This window comes from Tupaia chinensis, unplaced genomic scaffold, assembly GCF_000334495.1.
Source record: "Tupaia chinensis unplaced genomic scaffold, TupChi_1.0 Scaffold143247_2, whole genome shotgun sequence".
NCBI classification, from domain to species: domain Eukaryota; kingdom Metazoa; phylum Chordata; class Mammalia; order Scandentia; family Tupaiidae; genus Tupaia; species Tupaia belangeri.
In genome coordinates this window covers 2,130,528-2,151,934 of record NW_006203092.1, presented here as the reverse complement: position 1 = coordinate 2,151,934, position 21,407 = coordinate 2,130,528, and the positions used below count along the sequence as shown (strand labels likewise).

General features: G+C 36.2%; 1 protein-coding gene across 1 annotated transcript in view; it reads right to left on the bottom strand.

Moving 5' to 3' along the window:
• MPDZ (multiple PDZ domain crumbs cell polarity complex component) overlaps positions 1 to 21,407 on the bottom strand; it is a 163,217-nt gene that overhangs the window by 61,681 nt on the left and 80,129 nt on the right. Inside the window, 4 exon segments of the mRNA XM_027766416.1 lie at positions 3,216 to 3,320; positions 10,207 to 10,405; positions 18,807 to 18,930; positions 19,194 to 19,478. Coding sequence (XP_027622217.1) covers positions 3,216 to 3,320; positions 10,207 to 10,405; positions 18,807 to 18,930; positions 19,194 to 19,478 — 713 coding nt within the window.

Genomic DNA, 21,407 nt, shown 5'->3' with positions numbered 1-21,407 from the left:
CTGAAACATGAAAAATGAAGGATAGAAATGGAAAAGGGGGCATGAATAGCAGATTTTAAAGAAAAACTATTCAACAAGCATTTCTTAAATCCCTAACTTGTGCAAAAATCTAGAGGTAGCATGTGAGTTATAAGCATGCAATCCTGCCTTGAAGGAATGTATCAAGTATGTTAGGAGTTTAGCCTGTCCTAAGGAAGGTCCAATGCTTTCTCTTCTGCTTTTGAAGAATGATGGAAAATGTGTATGGTCCAACCTCAGCTCCTCTTAGAGGACCCAGACACTGAATATTTCTTGCAGGAATCAGTTTACAATGTATACATGTTCAAGGTCACTATTCAATTTCCACAGCAACTGATATTTTTCCAAATGCCAAACACGTAACAAAATATATCATTTGTTGACTGGGCATAAATAAAACTGTACCAGAACTATATCAAGTAACATTTTATTTTTACAAAGATCTATTGTGCATCCACATGACTTTTTAAGGGCAATAGAGAATGATTAATTACAGTGTGTCCTTACACCATTGGTAAAACCTAGATTTCTAAAGAACATGTCTACATATTCCTTTTAAAGCAAGGAAGACTGTAAGAATTCTGATTCAAAAAAATGTTTTCAGTTGGCTTTTATTGAAACTGAAAATCTAAGAAACATTGATGTTCAAATTATAGCCAGTCTCCACTGACAGCAATATTGAACTCTCTCAAATTATATTATCTTTAGATTTTGAGATCAGAAGGCATCTAACCCAGTAATCCATCTGTGCTTGAATGTGCTTCACTACATTTTTGGCAAGCAACTCTCCAGGCTCTTCCTGAATGTCTCATTCATTCTTTGACCTGAATGACAGATTTTTGTTTGTTTGTTTCTATGCAGATTGAGAATAAGGGTCTGGACAAGGCTGAGATTCCAAGTCTAGACCAAATTGTGCCAATTGAAGAGTAAGACTCTGGAACAAGACTGAGATTCCAAGAGTCCAGATAAACAGGAGTACTCGCCTGTTGGAAACAAAGGCAAGAAGGGTATTTTGAAAACAATGTCAATGAGCTGACTGAGAAATAGAAAGTCCAAGTGAAGCACTCATCCAGAGTAAGTAAGGCAGAGAGTTGAAAACTAGGCTTAACCCTCAGGAAGTACAACTGGAGAGATGATGGAAAAAAAAACAGATGTGGAAGACATACAAGAATATAAACTTAGAAAGAATCCATACAATAATCTGACAGCTTTGGGATGGGGCAGGTTCTTGGCCCTAAAGCCTAGGAGATGAGAATTACTTAAAAATATTCTGGGACAAACTGCTTCCTGCTCTTGCCTTTTTGGCTACAAGAAGACGGATAACCTGAATCAGTCTCTAACAAAGAACCTCAATCTCTTCAAGTGATCCTTTAATATTGAAGGCTTACACTAGCCGAGATATGCTCCTCTTGTGCTTATTGTTCATCTTTCTGAGAACATGATTTCAGAGACTCATGTGTCACATGATCCAGAGAGCAGAAAGGACCATTTCTCTTCCTCCTGCACTCACTCAGCCAAGGAAGAACTAGACTTCTTTGCACTTATGTTATACTGTTGAATACCAATGGAATTTCTATCATCTACTATAGCTAACTCTCTTTAATTCTGCATACAGAGTAATGTGGCAGAGGTGAGACTTGAATTGAAGGCCTCCACCTCCATACTATGCTGCAACATAGTGTTACATGACACATATTATGTGAACTTGTGCAATTCTCTCTTTGGATCCACTGATTCAGAACACAGTCTGACTGCTTACATTCCAAGCTAGGCTCCCACACTTATTAACTGTGGAACTTGGGCGAGTTATTTAATTTCATCTGCTACAGACTTTTTTCTATAAAACGCAGATCATTTGGTTTTGTGTAGATAGCAAATACACTTTGTCGGCAGGGAAGCAGCTAGTCCGAGTAGTGAAGAATTCACGCCAATCTCCTTTCCATGCTGGGAATGAAATACAGTGCTCAGTGATTTTCTGACTAAAGTTCTTCAAGGCTCCAGAACTTAATTAGGACTAATATGTCACCTGGCATATTCTTCAATGAAGTCATTTGAAATAACATTTCAGAGGAACATTGGGATGGATGTTTTTACCATTTTAATAGGAAATACTGGGAAAGTATTATAACCAATCCAGGCCATTCACCCTGAGATGGAAATTCTTGAGCAGAGAGTATAGCTGAGTTTTGTACAGGGCAGAGTAAATACTCTTTTCCCAATAAAATACATGAGGCCCCAAGGACCATGGCATTCCTTTCCTATATTATACAAGTAATATACCTTTCCCTTCTCTAACACTTTCTGTATACTGTGGTCATGTGTAATTTGAAAAAGAAAACAGTGATGCCATGTCGGGATGACTGCAGGGTCATGGACTAGTGGTTCTGAGATGTTCTCACATCCTCTAAGAAATGGTAGAACTCTTCTAAGATGGTAGAATGTTTGCCAAGCCATTTGTGCTTGATTGCATGTTCAAAGAAAAATCTAGTATCCAGTTACAGTACATCAGAAGAGATCAGGTCAGTAATGAGAGAGTTAAATATTATATCCCTCATGAAAAAACAAATTGACATTTTTTTCATCCCTGCTTTGAACTCAGCACAGCATCAAAACACAGTTCCTGCTTTTCCTAAGAGGGAAAAAGTGATAGTCGTTCCTCAATAAAATGTATATGAAGAATCTTCCAAAATTCAACATCCTGTTTCCTAAAATGCATCTATACAAAGAAGTTCAGTTCAGTATTCTTCAAAAGAGTATAAATATAGCTATTAAAAATGTTTCTAGGTCTGTATGTCCATTAATAAAGGAATGGACACATTTCTGATGATATTTGATAATACTTATAAAAGAGGGAAAATAACACCGTACAAACTGTAGGTTCTAAGGAATTAATGAAATAATATTCATATCTGGGATGAATTACCAAAGCTTAATATGTTGAAAGTGTTATACTGGATGGCAGAATTAAAGAACATTTTAATTTCTTCATTTGAATTAACATATATCTTTCAAATTTTCCATATTATATAATAAGTGAATCACTAAAGGAAAGAATATTTTTATCTTAGAAGGAGAAAAGAAATTCGGATTTTGCTTTGCCCTAGTCCTTCCTTACTTGAGATTCAACATTCTTCTACATAACTGTCTATGCCATTCATTCATTCATTCCCTGCAGTATACATAAGTGTTTCACTTACCTGCCAGTGTAAGAAGAAAAAATATCCAGTGCCATTATTCCTCCAGATTGTTGTTCCAAGCTGATTCTGAACTCTCCCAAATGTTCTGTGGGCACATAAGTAATTCTGAAACAAAAAAAAATCCATGAAATCAAAGTGTAACAAAGTTTTGCCTAGTTATTGGGAAAAGCTTACAAATGAAAAAAGTGATATATTATCCTTTCTTCCCTACTTTTTCACACAATTCATTTAATCAGTATAAAATACAGCATAGAATCAGAAGAACATACAGTCTTGAAAAAGATAAAATATTATATAGGCAAAAATAACAACAGAAACTGAATTTTTAAATATTGCTGATAACTTACGTATTTAACAAAAATTATATGAGAGGAAAGCAGCATTATTTACATTTCTAAATGAGAAGGCTAATTGACCTTTCTTTCTTTTCCTTTTTTTATTTTTTTTGTTTGTTTTTAGAAATTAGAACACTCTGGGACCAGCAATTGGCATAATGGCTGTGTCACTGGACCCCCATGTAGCCGACTGTGTTTTAAGTCCCACACCTGGTGGCTTAAACTCACACTGGGCACGTGTGCGTGCGTGCCCAAGATCCCAAGAGGAGAATGGAGGAGAAGAGATTGCGACATGGCCATGCCCCCTGGGGGGTGATTTCTCACTTTCTGTCTCTCTGTCTCTCTCTGCTTTCTGGTGAGCACACATGCCCTATGACAAAAACCTCTCAAAAAAAAAAAAAAAAAAGGAACACTCTATAAGAGGCCAGCAGGTGGCATAGTGGTTATGTCACTGGACTCCCACATGGGCAACTGCAGTTTGAGTCCCAGACCCAGTGACTCAAAGGTCACACTGAGTGCATTTGCATGTATGCCTAAAATCCCAGGAGGAGAGAGGAGAAGGGATTAAGGTATGGCCATTCCCTATGGGGGTTATATCTCACTTTCCCTCTCAATATCTCTTTCCAGTGAACACACATTCCCTATGGCAAAAAAAACTCTTAAAAATAGAAAAAGAAAGAATGATCTATAAACTTTAGAACAATACTTGTCAGTAATAACATTACTTTGCCCAAGATTTTGGGTTTCCTAGCAGAACCAAATTCGGCATACTCTATTAAAAACACCAAATACTGAAAATTATATCTTTCCATAATACATAATTAATTATAGATATTAACATACATTATCAGTAATAAGCTCTGTTAAGTTATGAACTCTCAAGTCTGAAGTATGAAGGTAACATTTGATTTTATGGAAAGATTCTTATTACAGCAATTTCTTTAAATTTCACTTTTGCTTCAAAAAAAAGCCCTATTGTTTACATTTGAATAGTCACTTATTAATTCAGCAGGTACTGACTGACTACTGTATGTGCTGTGCTATATGCTGACTACGGTGTAAGGTTTAAAGCCAATATTGGAAAATTCATGTTTTACTGCTGTCCTCTATGGTTATTTACAAAGTTGATATACTGGTAGGTAGGCTGTGCCAAGATTCTCAAATTAATGGCTAGTATGGTAAGGGAAATATTTTATTTGAAGTGAGAACATCATGCCTGTGCAGGTACAAAAAGGTTTGTATAAAAATGCACAATACAAAAAATCATATCCATAATTTATGCATTAAGATGATAATTATGTAGAACCTCAGCACTGGAGGTAAAGAATAAAAGGATAGTCTTTTACATTATAATAAGATTAAAAGTAAGCCACTGGCATCATTTATCGAGTGAGAAGGATAAATTATTTCAAATATATTGGTTATTCCAAAGAAAGCATTCGCTCTCTCACTTCTCACTTGAGTCTAGAGTGAGAAGACAGTTCTGCGGCCATCCGGAGTATTGTAGGAGGTAAATAACCACTGCTGACCCTCCATCCCCTCGATCACAAAAAAGATGTCACTTTGTATAAGGCTACCATGGGCTGAGAAGCACAACAGAAATGTAGGACAGTGCCCTAACAGGACATCAACTCTCCTGACCACACTAATCACGCTGACAGAATATGTGTACTCGTTGGGAATCTCTTCATGACTGTCCTTCTAGAATCAAAAAATAAAACAGAAAGCACAAACCAACAGATTTAGGACTAGGCTGATTGAGAGAGATGTATTCTAATTCTGGCCCTATTTAATTTATTCATCCATAAAATATCTTTTCTAAGATATTATGAAATAGATTGAATAGCAAATTTGCTTTTCTTTCTTGAAAAAATAATGAATCAAAATGTACATTTTGTTAAAAAAGAAAACTGATTACATTTTACACAGAGAAAAGTAAACATACATCCCAAGATCGGAAACCTATTCAAAAGACTGGTATTATTTCTGAAGATTTAGCAAAACACATCCACATAAAATCTTAAGTTTATAAAGCTGAGCAATGATGACAGGGAAGGAATACAGGACACAATAGTGAAAGTAAAAATCAGGACCAAGTATTTAATTTTTCAACTGGTTTGAAAAAGGTAAAGACGTTCTCCTTCAAACTGTTGAAAATAAATTATTCCTCTGCATTTGTTCAAAGCTTTTTTTTTTTTTCTTTTACCAAAGAGTAGTGGGAGAGAGGTTTGAAAGTATTGCTCTGATACGTTGCACAGCAGTAATGAAAAGCAAAGGTGGCAGTTTTCATGACTGTGCAGCCCGACATAGGCAGAGAGGCCACCGGAACCAGCATCCCACAAGGCATCAGCACACGCAGAGCAATTGCGCTCATGCCTGGTCACACGACCACACGAAAACCTCACATTCCCGACAAAGATTGCCAAAGCTGAATTACAGACTGCACAAACACACTGGAACCGGCTCATTTGAGAGCTGCATGAAAACTTCTTAAACGTAACTAACCTTTCTTTGGTTACTCATGGAGTAGAAAAAAAAGAAAACCATTAATGATGCAGAAATGCCATACGGCTGTTAATCCAGGGACTGCGCCTGCCCGTGCAGACTGGGTCATTCCCTCACAAAGGAGCTCGAAAGCTTAGTAGTTGGAAAATATGGTTTTAAAATGAGTTCACCATCAACAGTGCCATGTGAAAATGTAACAGTCTCCTAGCTCTGTTGGAATTTGCTCTTACAAAGATGAAGAAAAAAAGCCAAAATATAGACACTGAATCTATATATCTGGATCTATCCCTGCTTTGGGACATTACAAAAACACGAAATGGTTTTCACAGACAAGTTGTAACACACAGCCATAATGAGCTTTTGAATCACCGATACTCACACATAAAAGGGGGCTCGATCGTCAGCAGGTGCTGCAGAAAATCTAGAATGTGAAGCATACGCCGCAGCATCTTTTTACAATGGTGTTAACAAATGTCAATGTCTTGTGCTGAATGTGAGATGCATACATATGTAGTTAAAAGTGGGTGCTCCTGGGTTTTTGGTTTTTTTTTTTTCTTTTCCCCTTTCCACCTCCCTCCCATCTACACCTCCCCCAGAAAAGCATCTGCTCTTTACTGGTGTCTATAGCAGTGATTATTAACAAGCATGGCAAAATGTAACTGCAATCAATCTTTTATTCCTTGATCAGGAATTCATCCCACACTTTAGGTTAAGGCAGGTGAATTCTGATTCAGCTCAGTAATTATCTGGCAGATGTTATAAGCAGCTGCTGCTAAGCGCAAAAACCCTGGCTATTATTACAGAAATATAAGAGCTCCTGGCAAGGTGGAGTGAGAAGTGAGACAGAATGCATTCTGGTGAGGTTTCACATCTGGTTTTCCATAGAAAATAATGAAACCTGGAACTTTAACTGGCTGTTCTTGAACTCTTGAAATTCAAATTATCTACCTAGGCATGCATGAACGCACACACACAAAGTTCCTAGCTATCTATCATAAATGGAAAAAAAAAAAAAAAAAGAAAGAAAGAAAAAAGAAATTCAGTGCATTGTCTCAATAGCCAATGCTTCTCCTAAAACCAGTTATGTAATGAAACCATCTTTTTTTTAAGTGCCTACAATACACCCCTCCACTGCTACCCCAGATTAAACTAGGTTCTTAAACAAATACAAAGAAAAATACAAGGATGGATCCAGGCAATGAGTACAACGCTCAATTGGCTGGAGGCAATGTTAGGGTCCCAGTCAGAATAATGGAAGGATTACTTTCCATCTGAGACAATACTTACAGAGCTATCAAGGTAATTCTAAATCTTTTGCTTTATGAGAGGCAAATGATAAGATGGGACAGGGCCAAAAACACTGTATGCAAAGTGCACAAAACAGGCTGATCAACTCTGGTCAGGCCACAATAGATAGCTGACTATTTTCGTTTTATCTAATTTTTTTTTCTGAAAAGGGATTATGTATAGATTATTTAATTTCTTTCTATCATTTACTCAATGAGTTAAGCTAAAACCATCTGTATCAGAGCATTAGTAGGATATGGTGAGAAAAAATTGATGTTTTTTTTTTGTGTGTGTGTGTGTGTGTACATGTCTGTGTAAGAGAGACTGATTGGTAGATTTCCGGAGGAGGGAAGGTTGTAGGATTTTTCTTTCTTTTTCAATGTAAGGTTCATAGCACATTTCACCTCCTGAAATCCTAGAGCTAGCTCTCTAGATGGCCTTCAAGATCTTAATAAAGCTGCCACCCACATCAATACGTAAATCTGGTTCAATTGGCAGATGGGGGAAACACCCCCCCACACACACACACACATGCATACACACAAAACAAAAAATGAGAAAAAGAGAGACAAGACTTTTTAATTTTCAAAATACACTTCAAACAATTTCTGGAGTTGACTAGATATATGACCTATGCCAAATGTATATATCACAGTAGTCTTATTTCTTGGACACTTTTTAAGTCCTGCCACAGACCATTAAAACTGAAGGGTCAGGCTAGATTAGCACCTATTCTGGTGCTCAGAGTGCCAAAAAATGAGCAGGAGACCTGGATCAGTGCACAGGGCATAACATATACATCATACACGAGAAATGAAATCATCACTTACTAGGCCATCAGCATTTGATACTAGTCTATGTGAGCATAAAGCCTTGTACTAAATGGGCTCCACAGAGGGGTATGTTATTCATCTTTTTTAAAAAAATATTTATTGATTGATTGATTGATTATTATTATTTTTAATTTGCTACAGGGTACACTCACCAGAAAGAGATAAAGAGAGAGAGAGAAAGAAAGAACGTGAGAAAGCAAGCAGCCAGGTCCAGGACTCCAATCAAGGTCAGATATGTGGGAGTCCAGCACCTTAACCACCACGCCACCTGCTGGCCCCCTATTATTCATTTTTTAAGTAAGGAAAAAGGAATGCTGGCCAGGAGTGGTAAGGAAAGCCTTGAAAGTTTCTCTATTCTTACAATAGAAGGGATGACATTTTTAATGATGTCGGTCATTTACTCAATGATTTGTTCTCACATTATTATAAGGTAATTAAGGAAGAGTAATATGACCTGATAATCTGCTCAACTGCAAAATAAAAATAAAAAAGGCATACAAGAATATGAAAGCTCATTAGTGAAGACTTTGCCTACAAAATAATACCTCTTCTATGTAAGACAACCAAATCTATTCCAAATGGTATATACTTTTCTGCTTTTTATATTGACAGCAGAATGAAAAACAGATTGTAAATATAGCTTTTATTACTTAAGCTCTAACTATATGTACTTTGCAAAAGAACCAGTAACAAAGAATGTAATGAGTAAAAAACAACATTAATACAAAAAAATCTTCCATACTAGTAATCATTACTTCAATTTAAAATAATCTTTCCCTGAACTCTCATTATTTTATACATTTTACATTAAATGCAAATATTCAATGATTAATGTTAGAGAAAAAAATCTTACTGATGAAGTGTAACAATAAAGTCATGAGCTTATTTTTATGTTAGCTCAAGGAATGTTTAGTGACTTAAAATCCAAGCAATATATATGACCTGCTTTTTGTACATTATGAGTATTTATTGACAAAATATAAGAAATATAAGTATTTCTTGACAAAATATTCTGCATGACTTATAATCAGACTTTACCAGCATACTGGAAAATTCCCTTGGGTCATAAGCTAGTATATGACAAGGCTAAGTTATGGATCAGAGGGGCATTGCTCTATATAGTTTTTCATGCCTGGCCCTTAAAGAACTGGCTTGGGTGATAAACAGATGGCATAATGGTTACATCACTGGACTCCCACATAGTTGATCATGGTTCAAGTCTTGGATCCAGCAGCTTAAAATTGATACCGGGTACTTGTGTGTGCATGCCTAAATCCCGAGAGGAAAAGAGAAGAGAAGGGACTACAGCATGGCTATCCCTCCCTGCCCCTGGTGGTGGTGGTATTTCTTACTGTCTTTCTGTCTCTCCAGGAAAAAGAACTGGCTTAGTTCTAGGATTCATAAAGTCAGTTAAGTATCTTTTCATTGAGGCCAATCCAAACTTTCTTCTGAGATCCTAAGAGTAGACCCTCTTGCTTTGTTAGAGATGTCTCATATCTCTCACATCTAGGATTGTTAAAGAAATCACTGGAGAAGTAAAATTAAAAACATGAAGCAATGGTGTCTTAAAAGTTCAACACTGTTGAATAGTCCAGTTTCCTAGTGGTTAAGGAAGCTGGATCCCATTTGGCTAACCATGCAGTTCAACTCCAGATTTGGCTTGAAAAACACACTGGGTACATGTGTATGCATGACTGAGATCCCAAAAGGATGGAGAAATAGAGGAAAATGGACTGCCTTGTGATTACACTCCCATTGAGGGGAGTTCTCTCTCTCTCTCCTGTGAGTACATGCACCCTCTGGCAGATAAAAACAAATTTCAACATTCTTATGCTTTTGAAAGACTTTATCTACAATCAAGAACTGTTCAGAAATACCCAAATTCTTGAGTGACTTATGTTAAATAAGTATGAAGTAATTTCTGTACACCAAATAGAAGTATATACTGAAAAAATAAATATACTGATTAATTGAAATTCTTAATGTTCCCAAGCCAAGTCCCATTTAGACTGGGGTCCAGATGATACTTACTTTATGTCAGGCCCAATGAGAGAGTGTCTTCTTAACATGGCTCGTGCTTGAGCATTGGTTAAACTGATGGTAGATTCCTCATTAATGGATAAGATGCAGTCTCCAACAGCAATCCGGCCATCTCGACTAATTGCACCACCATGAATAATGCTCCGAACGATCATGCCCAACCCATCTTTATTAGCACTTACTGTCATTCCTATGAGAAAAGAGGAATGTGGATAGGTAGTAAATATATGATTTTCAAATTCAGTTTAATTCTAATTTAATGTTCCCACACATTCATAGATAAAATAACAGGAGTAACATTTTCAGTCAATAAAAAACCCTGAGGGGCCAGGCAGTGGCAAAGTCGTAACATAAATGGACCCACACGGGAAAGGTCCTGGGTTCCTTTACCAGAACCTCCGTGAGGTACAAGTGGGCAGATGTACACACACGCATGCCTTTGATCCAGTCGGCTGAAACTGGGGGTGCATCACAACATGTTAGGAATTCCTATGTCGCTGAGTCTCTCTGTCTATGTTTCTTTTTCTTCTTACATGAAAGAAACAAACTTTAAAAAGTGGAAAAATTTTTCTAACAAAAAAATATTTTTAAGAAAATTTAAAAATGTTTGTGAAAATGTACATAGATAAAAATATACCATGTTGAATACATTAGAGAAGAAACAGGTCTACACTGTGGAAGAAATGTAATTTTAGACCATGAGATATATTGCCACCTTAAATAAATGAAGCTCTCTTACAAAGAATATTGTGGTGGTAACAAGTCAGTTTTTAATTTACTTATTCATTTGTTTATTTTTTTGTAGAGGTTTCTGCCTTAGGGCACATGTGCTTGCTGGAGAAAGAGAGAAAGAGATAGTGAGAGAGAAAATAAGAAATCACCCATTGGGAGGAGGGCATGCCTCAATCCCTTCTCCCCCATTCACTTGGGATCCTGGGCACACATGCACACACACACAACACACACACACACAAGTGCACGCATGCATGCACCCAGGGTATTTCAAGCTACTGGGACTAGGACTTGAACTGCAATCAGCCATGTAGGAGTCCAGCAACATAATCACTACACCCCTCAGGGTCAATTTTATAATAGCATTTCATCTCTTATACATTTATGAGAATCAAAATAGGACTACAAATGAAAAATTAGCTCTACAAATTAAGAAAGTCTTTGTAATCATCTTATTTCTAGATCATGTGTTCATTTGGAATCTATTTATGATGTGGCTATTATATACCAACTACTGTGTCTGTTGCCTAAGGTAAAAAAAAAAACATTGCACAGAACTTAAACACACACCTAAAATGTTGTAACAATTCTTAATACCCAGAGCCCATCACAGAACCTGAAAGCAGAGCAGTGTGTTCAACTGAACTGATACGAAGTAAATTCTAAGCTATTCCCACTGCATCTTTGAACTTCCAGGAGTTCCCAATTTGGATATATAATTCCCTCTTTTCATTGGAAATACAACTTTAGTAAGTGTAAATCTGAACTTCCAACTTTTCATCTCCCTTTATTTCTCACTTGTCTACTTCTTGTTGATAAATGGCACTTCCACACTATTTTCTGCATTATTTAATTAAGAGATATTGGCATCATTCTTGATTCCTACTTTTTTCATACCCTGTGTATTTAGTCCATCACCAAGTCCTGTCACCTCTATCTCCAATATTTATCTTGAATCCATGTATCGTTCTCTTCATCTCCACACTAATTCTAGACCAATCCAACACCTTCTCTTGCTTGACTTTTTGCAACAGCCCCCTACCTGTTCACCTGGCTTCAATATTGTCCCTTCCAATGCAGGGACAATACGGTGGTCTTTGTCTCACAGCAAACAAAGACCATTGAAAAAAGACAAATCACATTCCAGCTAGCCCTTGGTTGCAACCCTTCAATAGTTTCCTATTGTGCTAATTTACAACTCATTGATTTGTCACAGTCTATAGGGCACTGTGACCGGGCCATGCCAGCAGTCAATCTACCTTTGTGATGTCCTCTGTGCTCCCTGAGTTCTAGGCACAACCGCATTCTTTCAGAAATACAGTTAGTCTCTCACCATTTGGGAGTCTTTGCTTGACAGTCTTCTGCCGCAGCCCTTCCACAACTAATCCCTCTCACTATTCAATATTACTTCCTCAAAAATGCCTTTCCAACGTATTCACTCTATTAACATCCTTATTCTTTCTCTGTGTAGGGTGTTATGTATTCTTCAGAACCATGGAAAACTTTGAAATTGTGTTTAAAACATTGCAAAAATAATGTCTGTCACTTAAAGCAAAGTGCTAAAGGTTTTCTCCAAAATAAGATAATATAATTAACAAGGTAAGAAGAGATATAAAGTTATCAGGGTATTTATAAAAAAATTTTCTTATTGGAAGTCACAAATTTCTCTTTTAGGTTTTTATGTATTAAAAAAATGACTGTCTTTCCAAATATAATATTCGGAATATCAAATTAGAGAAGATATTTTAAACATTTTAAAGAATGACTGATTATGTTTCTAGTCTAATATTTTGAGCCTGGTTATGGGCAATTCAAACTTCTACTGATCATTTTCTGATCAAAATGAAGCATGATCAAATGTATTTAAATATTCTGTTAAGATTCATACGGATGATTTTTAACTGTGCTTACCATAAAATAATAAACAAATATCAAACTATACACTATTTTGTCCCAGGTGGGTTTTTTGTTTTGTTTGTTAGGTTTTTGCTATAGGGCTCATGTGCTCACTAAAAAGAGAAAAAAGAGAAAAAAGAGAAAAAAAGTGAGAATTCATGCCCCAAGAGAGATGGCCATGCCGCAATCTTCTCTCCTCCATTTTCCTCTCAGGATTTTGGGCATACACGTACGCACATACACTCAGTGTAATTTTCAAGTCACGGGGTCTTAGACTCAAACTACAGTTGGCCGTGTGGGAGTCCATCACCTTAACCACCACGCCACCTACTGGCCCCTCAGGTGGGTTTCTTACTAGTCTGACATGTTTCAATAGTCACTCCAGTTTGCCCAGGTATAGTCAGTCATCCATCCTATCAAGACCTACCAAACAACTGTGCTAGGTTAAAATCAAAATGTGTGTGTGCACAAAATAAAATTAGGTTCGTAATGGGAATCCAACTCATCATCTCATTAAGACATATCACTATAGGCTATGGTTGACATGACATCTGAATTCATTTTTCATACCATATTTAACTCACATATCTGTCAGCTATTAAGGCCGTCAGGTCATGTCAACTCTATTAACCAAAGGCTGAAATCATTTTGCTCATCTTATATATTCCTTTCACCAAATGACAATTTGGGGGCTTCAACAACTTGAAGATAATATCCACTAACTAGATGTTAGGCTGGAGCTTGTCAGATCTGTACATTTATTTTCTTGGAAAAGATGGATAGTGTAACAGCCTAAATTACACAATGCAGATCCAAAGAACTGGTTAGAAATATGAGTTCTATCACTTCCAGTCAGCATGGTCTTAGGTGACTGACTTAAATTCACACAGAGCCTCATATTACTCATCTATAAAAAAGGGGATGGGAACCAGCAGTTAGCGTAATGGCTATGTCGCTGGACTCCTACGTAGTCAACCGTGGTTCGCGTCCCGGACCTGGTGGCTTAAAACTCACACAGGGTGCGTGTACGTGCGTGCCCAAGATCCCGAGAGGAGAATGGAGGAGAAGGGATTGCGGCGTGACCATCCCTCCTGGGGAGTGATTTCTCGCTTTCTGTCTCTCTATCTCTCTCTGTCTGTCTGGCGAGCGCACGCGCCCTGTAGAGAAAATCTCTCCCAAAAAAAAAAAAGGGGGGGGATTATAATGCTTACCCTTAGAGTTGTTTAAAGAATTGAGAAACATCTATGTGGAACAATTTTCCAAGGGCCTGGCACAAAGTATTCAATAAAGTGTAATTACAAAACTAAAAAACAAAAGAAAACTCATAGGAATTGGCCAGCCAGTGGCATGATAGTTAAGGCAACTGAATCCCACATGGTTGACTGTGTAGTTTGAGTCCCAGACCTGGTAGCTTGAAAAAATTGTCAGGCATATGTGTGTGCGCCCCAAATCCTAAGAGGAGAATGGAAGACATGTGATTGGGTCATACACATCTCTCTCTCTCTCTCTCTATAACAAAATTATAAAAAATAAGAGAAAAAGGAAAAGGAAAATCCATCAGATATATTTAAAATGCACTTCTATCCCCAAACAGGATCACACTTCTCTCTAAAGACTAAGTGCTCATCTTAATTCAGCATCAATATAAAGCTGGTTGGTATAGCAATCATAATATGCCCCTAGTTATGCAAACATACTGAGTGTATTGTACTGGTATATGAGAACCAGAGACCGATTAAGACTAGAATCCTGAATATCACCCTCTTCAAAGCTGACTATTTGCAGAGAAATTCCTAAGTCTGTTTATACTTGTGCACCTAACAAGTGAAAGGAAAATACTTCCATTCTTCTCTTCCTAAAAACCTGTGCTTTTAGGCACCAGCAGATGGCATAATGGCTACATCACTTGATTCCCAAGTCGTCGTCCATGGTTTGAATCCCAGACCCAGGGGCTTAAAGTCAAGCTGAGAATGTGTGTGTGCATGACCAGGATCCTGAGAAGAGACTGGAGAAAAAGGAATTGTGGTGTGGCCATCCACCCTGGAGGGTAATTTCTTGCTTTCTGTCTCTCTGTTTCTCTCTGTCTTTCTGGTGAGTGCATGTGTCCTATGGCAAAAAAACTGTCAAACAAAACAAAACAAAACAAAATAATGTGTGCTTTTTCATTCCAGCCTAATAAAACATAATTAGCCAATGGACCACAGAGCTATCAAATATCCTCAAGATTAGATTTTTTAAAGGTCACTATATGCATATGCACATATGCATGTATATCTGTATATAACATTCCCACCCTAAATTTAACAACGTTAAAAAAATTCAAGTGATTCATGTAATCATAACAAATGGATTTTGACAGCTTTTACAGAAATTTCTTCTGGTCGTCACTAGAGGAAGAAACAAATTATATAGAAAGCTAAAGCTTAAGGACTTAAGGAGACTGAATCTAAGAAAATGAGTTCACTGATAAACCCCTACATGACATACTCTGCAATTAGTACCAAGTCAGCCTCTATTTAGATTTCCTAGAATATCACTTAATCATACATTTTGTTAGTTCAATTTATAAAGGCAATACTTTCTATGTTAATGTTTAATAGAATGCTTAATTGAATTATTTTAAAGTTTTACATAATCTTATTCTTTTAGCACTTGAGGGCAGAGAGACTCCTCATAGAGACAAAAAGAGGGGTAGAGGAGAATGTGTAGTCCATGGGGAACAGTCATGCTGCAACCTCTTCTCGTCTATATTTTCCTTCTTCCAGGATTTTGGGCATACAAGCACACGTGCCTGGCATGTGTCTCAAGCATCCTAGTGTAGGACTTAAGCAGTGCTGCCAGCCATATGGGATTCTGCTGCCCTAACCACCAGGCCATGGAGCTGGCCCCAAACTTATTTTTTTTAATTGTCTTTTTCATTATTCCTTTATATTAGGTTATGTTAAGTGGTTATACAAATCTGATCATTGAACATCTCTTTGAAAATGGGGTAATAGAAAAATGTTCCACCTTGGCGTATTGTGAATGCCAGAAGAACCTCACTGGACCCCCCCGAAATCAAATAGCTTAGGTGAAGGCCTATAAACATTTCAGATATGTAAATTAATTCAAATAATGGAAATAGAGCAGAAAAGTAAAACTAAAAGGTACTTACACTTTATGCAAATTTGTGTGGTAAGGTAATAGCGCTATGACTTCACACATAACAAGTGTTTTACTCTGACAAATTTAAACTTTCAATTTTAAAATCAAGCTCTTGAGGTTTACATGATTTGGGTATAGGATTGAAAGCAAAGACACATCTACATTTCACCGCTTTTTCCAAGGATTTTAATTAACTTGGTTTATTTTGATATTAAAACTTAAAAAATAAAAGTGGAGAAACTCAAGTGTCTATTATGAGTGGATAAACAGAATGCTGTATATATGTACAATAGAATATTTTCAGTCTTAAAAAGGAAAGTTCTGACACGTTACAACATGGATGAAACTAGAAGACATTATGCTAAATGAAATAGCCCAGTCACAAAAGGACAAATATTGTAGCGAGGATAGTAAGATTCAGAGAGCCAGAAAGTTGAATAGTTGTTGATGAGGGCTTTGCGAAGATAAGAATGAGGAATTACTGTTTAATGGAGACAGAGTTTCAGCTGGGGAAGACGAAACCATTCTGGTGGAGACAGATGGTGGTGATACACAACAATGTGAACTTAAACCACAGAGCTGTGCACTTAGGCATGGTTGAAATGGCCAGTTTTGTATGTATTTTTTCATAATAATAAAAAAAAACAATGTATCTTGACATATTAACAGAAAAAAAATCCGCATAACCATCTGGATAGATGAAGACAAGATCTGATAGAATTCAACGTTCTTTCAGAAAACTAAAAACAGGCAAGCAATCCAAATGGTCAGATTGTAAAATCAAGAGTACTGAAACCATGGTTTTTATGAGACAGCCTAACTACTAGCTACTAATTCCGAATTCCCAACTACTCCAATCGAATTCCTCAACCTATGCCAGAACGAACTTCTAAAACACAAACCTGATCACCTTACCCTTCTGCGTCTACATCGCTTAAGGCAGTTTCACATCTCTCTGCCTTAGCTCTATTGTCACCCATCTTGTTCTGATTCCTCAGCGATGAGGTACAGCTGCTTTTACTTTAAGATCTAAATCAAACACCTCTTCCCCTCTGAAACCTTCCTAAACTCCTCCACATTCAGAGAGTAGGGATTAACTAGTCTCTCTTTTAGGCCAATGTTCCTTATCCAAGTATCTGTCACAGCACAAATAGTATTTTAACGCCTTTAGAATTTTACGTGTTGATTAGCCTACTCTCTTCAATTCATGTTACTTGAGAATCATGATTACATTGGGTGGTAGGAAAAGTCATGATGCATTTTGCATAGAAAAACACGGAGAAAAAGTTGTGACTTTTCTGATGACACAATATTATGTTATGTATGCATGTAGTTAGAATATAGAAAACAAAAAATGTTTGGTACTTGACTAAATAAATATACTAGAAAAGGATTTCTCTAATGGACTTTATAAAATCTATTTTAAGAGCTGCTCAATGAAAAATGAGTCCTATGGCCAATTAAATGTGAGAAATGTTACATCCAATATTTTCTTTAAGATCCACAATGTGCACTGTGATATCAAAGATATTGAGAAGTAATACAAACAGAAATCTATCTTGTTAAACTTAAAACATCCCAAACTTTTAAACTTGGAATCCATGTATAAGTCCTAATAACGTCATATAAATTGTTATTCTGAGTAACATGGTTTCAGATACACTTCATTAACAGATTAAATAATTTCAATGTAGCCTAAATAAATATCTCTAATCCTAATCTAATTAGTCATGGAAAGTCCTGAAGCTTAGAATTTTTACATTTAATATTATTCTACTAAATGCAGGCATGAGAAATATTACACCACCAAGTACAAATGTTCTGTTATACATCTCTATTTAGGTGCTGTTGGTAGATCTGGCCACAATCATATGAAAGAAAATCTAAGAGACAGAGTCTAGAATCCCACTCATCCAGTAAGAACTGCTGAATTTCTATGCCATGTCTCAAATTTAAGGGGAAGACCCCACTATAAAATGTCAGAGAAAGGGTACTGGTTGGATACTTCATTGCAGGAATAGATCTCTGATGTAGCGCCACCCAGAGAGCCTTGGGCTACACTTGAACATTCAGATCAACTGACAAATCCTCCTGTTTACCCATACCAAGCATCAGGGACAGGGCTCAGTCAGTCACATGACTGCTTAACTCAATGCGAGAACAAATGTGCTTTGTCAAGACACAATTTTTCAGTTATTGTAATTAGCATTTTATTTCCCCAGGATGTTTTCTTTGAACTCCCATTCAGAGGGTTTTGTAGTTATTAACCAGCTGAAATACATTATGGCTAACCGAACACACAAAAATCCTGTCATGTGGGAAGAACTACTGAATAACTTGCATTTATACTTTGGTGGCAGCACACCTGTCCGGCTTTTCAGTCATTATTTCAGTGAATGAAAAAAAGTAAATACAAACTGACTTATGCATAACTGGTAACACTGAAAGAAACCAATGATTTACTTTCTCAAAGAATTTCAAATTCCAAATTGCTGACTTTTCATTTTCTAGGGGTTCCTTTTCTGATTTGCTATTTCATACACAAATAATTCATTTTTTTGCTTGAATGCAAATGAGTTTGTGACTACTTTGAAATAATTAAGAGAACGAGGGGTATAAACAAGGACAAAGTAAATATACTTATTAACCATTTCAGGAAAAAATAATGAGCATATAAATAGAAAATCTAAAAACTACAGAAAAATTTTTAATATCTCTTTTCTTGTCTACAGCAAAAAGTATTGCTATCTACCTTGTTCATAATTTTCCTCTGTAAAGGGGCTGGAGGAGTAGGTGTATGCAGAAAATGAGGAACTTACCGAGGCTAGAATTGCCTTTTGCTATAGTAATAGTCTTCTCAAATGATCCTTTGGGTATATTTGGGAGCATGACACACTCAGCATTAGAGGTCAAGGAGCTCTGTTCCATTAAGTACTCAGAGCCCTGAAAGAAAAAGAAAAAAGAAAAAAGTCACATGGGAAGTAAAACTAGACTTTGGAGCATGATTTCAACATCACACACATTCTCTAATTGGTTGTGCTATACTCAGCAAGAATTTGTAATCAAAACAAGTCCATAGGTTGCTGTCTGAAAATTTCAGCATCAGAGAACACTCATCCCAAATGAAGAGATTAGCCAAGAATATTCTAACCCTCTGCTGACCTCTACTTCATCATAATACACAAACCCTATCCTTCAAATACTACCTTTCCGGTTGAATCGGGTCGCTCGGGAGAAGTAAGTTCTGCATTTGATGTAACTTCACTTGGTAACTGAGATTCAGTCCACACAATTGTGTTTTCACACTCATATGGTTGTTCAGTAGTATTTTCAGGTGTAAAATCATTTATGGTAAAGCCAGAAGCAGGCCCCATGTTCAAGTCTACTGTGGGTGAATTTTCCTCTTGTCTTTGTAGGTAATTTTGGGTGTATAGTTCCTCTAAGGACATATGCAGATCAAGTACTGGATCAGAAGCACTTTCAGTAACATCCTGATAATCAGAGAACAATAATGAAAATGTGACCAATATTACATCAATGAATTTTATAACACTATTTCTTAATAGACAACTATTTAGTAAAAACTGTAACACCATTAGTCACTATTCAGAAAGGATTAACAAACACAGTTCTTCACTTAGAAGATTTTCCATATCCCTTCATTTTGTAAATCCTTCTAAATGTTTCCCGGAAGTTGTACATCTCATATATACTGAGTTATACTTGTACATTATACTATATTAAGGTCATTTAGATACAATGCTGTTGTATCCACAAATAAAAGTATTCAAAGTTCAAACTACATAGAGAAGAAAAAACTCATATTTCTATATCTCACTTAAAGTATAGTTCATTTCCAGTCAGTATGAAATTTTATTTATTACAGGATCAGGAGCATAAGCAATATGAAATTAATTGGTCTAGAATCACAAGCGCCTCCAAGAGAAAATTATTTTATAAGCATTTATAGGTATTTATTGAGAAAAACAGAAGACCTTAGTATTCAGATTATTATAGAGGAAATTTGTATAATATTCTAAGAATGTAATAGGAGACCACCAGGTGGCATAATGGTTACAACACTGGACTCCCACATGGCCAACCCTGGTTCGAGTTCTGGACTCAGCGGCTGGAAATTCCCGACGGGCGAATGTGTGAGTGTGCCCAATATCCCAAGAGGAAAATGGATAAAGGATTGCTATGTGGCCATCTCCCTCGGGATGATTTCTAGCTTTTTGTCTTTCTGTCTTTCTCTGTCTCTCTGGCGAGCACACATACCCTATAGCAAAAAACCTCTCTCTCTCCCTAAAAAAAAAATAAATAAAAAATAACAGAAGAAATGCTAAGCATAGGTTATCATGAAATATAGGTTCTAATCAGTAATCTATTATTAACAATCTGTACATCACAGAAACTCTCTTAGTTTTATATTACATGGTATCTATAATTCCATGAAATGCTTTAACTTTATAATTCTATATAAATATGTATATCAAATTGTAACAGCTACACTATATCACTTATGTGCTTTGAGCGAGCAGTCACTTCTTGAACTACCATTGAATAAGCATAGCAGCTTTTCCTTCAATATTTTTTTGATATTTTTGAAGTACAAAAGCAGCATATGAATACAGTATCATATCAAAGATCCAAGCCATACATATGTATAGTGTGTGCATACTGAGTACAAATTGAAAGTTTCCTTTCGTTTCCTGCCCTAGTAAAAATGGTTGGCACCTAGTTAATGTTTATCTGTCAGACCTTTAAAATACATTTACATAATATATATGTACAAGCACACATGTATGCACATACATGCAAGCAGATGTACATACACATTTTTAAAACCTAAAAGAACTGTAGGATAAATAGCATTTTGTACTTGTTTTCTTTCAATATATTTATATCTTGATGTGAAAAATCCCATGTCAGTAAAAAATAAAATAGAATAAAATAAACTATGATCTATAAATTGTCCCTAAGTATGAGAGTCATACTCCCTAAGTGGAGTGCAGACTCTGGAGCTAGGCTGACTTAATTCATATCCTAGCTCCAATGTTAGTTCATCATTTAAACTTAGGCCCCTTATTTAGACATTTTGGGACTTGGCTCTCTCATATATTAATTGGGGAAAATAACAAGACTAGTATAGGACTCCTGGGAGGACAGAATTAATACCCACAAATTATTAAAAACAGGCCCACCTTAGGAAATATGCCCAATAATTGCTAAGCAATTGCCTAATCATTTATATTAATTTATAATATATATTATCATTATAATTTACAATATGATTTATAATTATAATTTAAAATATAACACATCCATATATTAATATAATGTATTCTATTATCATATATAATGTTATATATTATAATACATGATATATGCTATATAAAAATCATAATATATAATATATA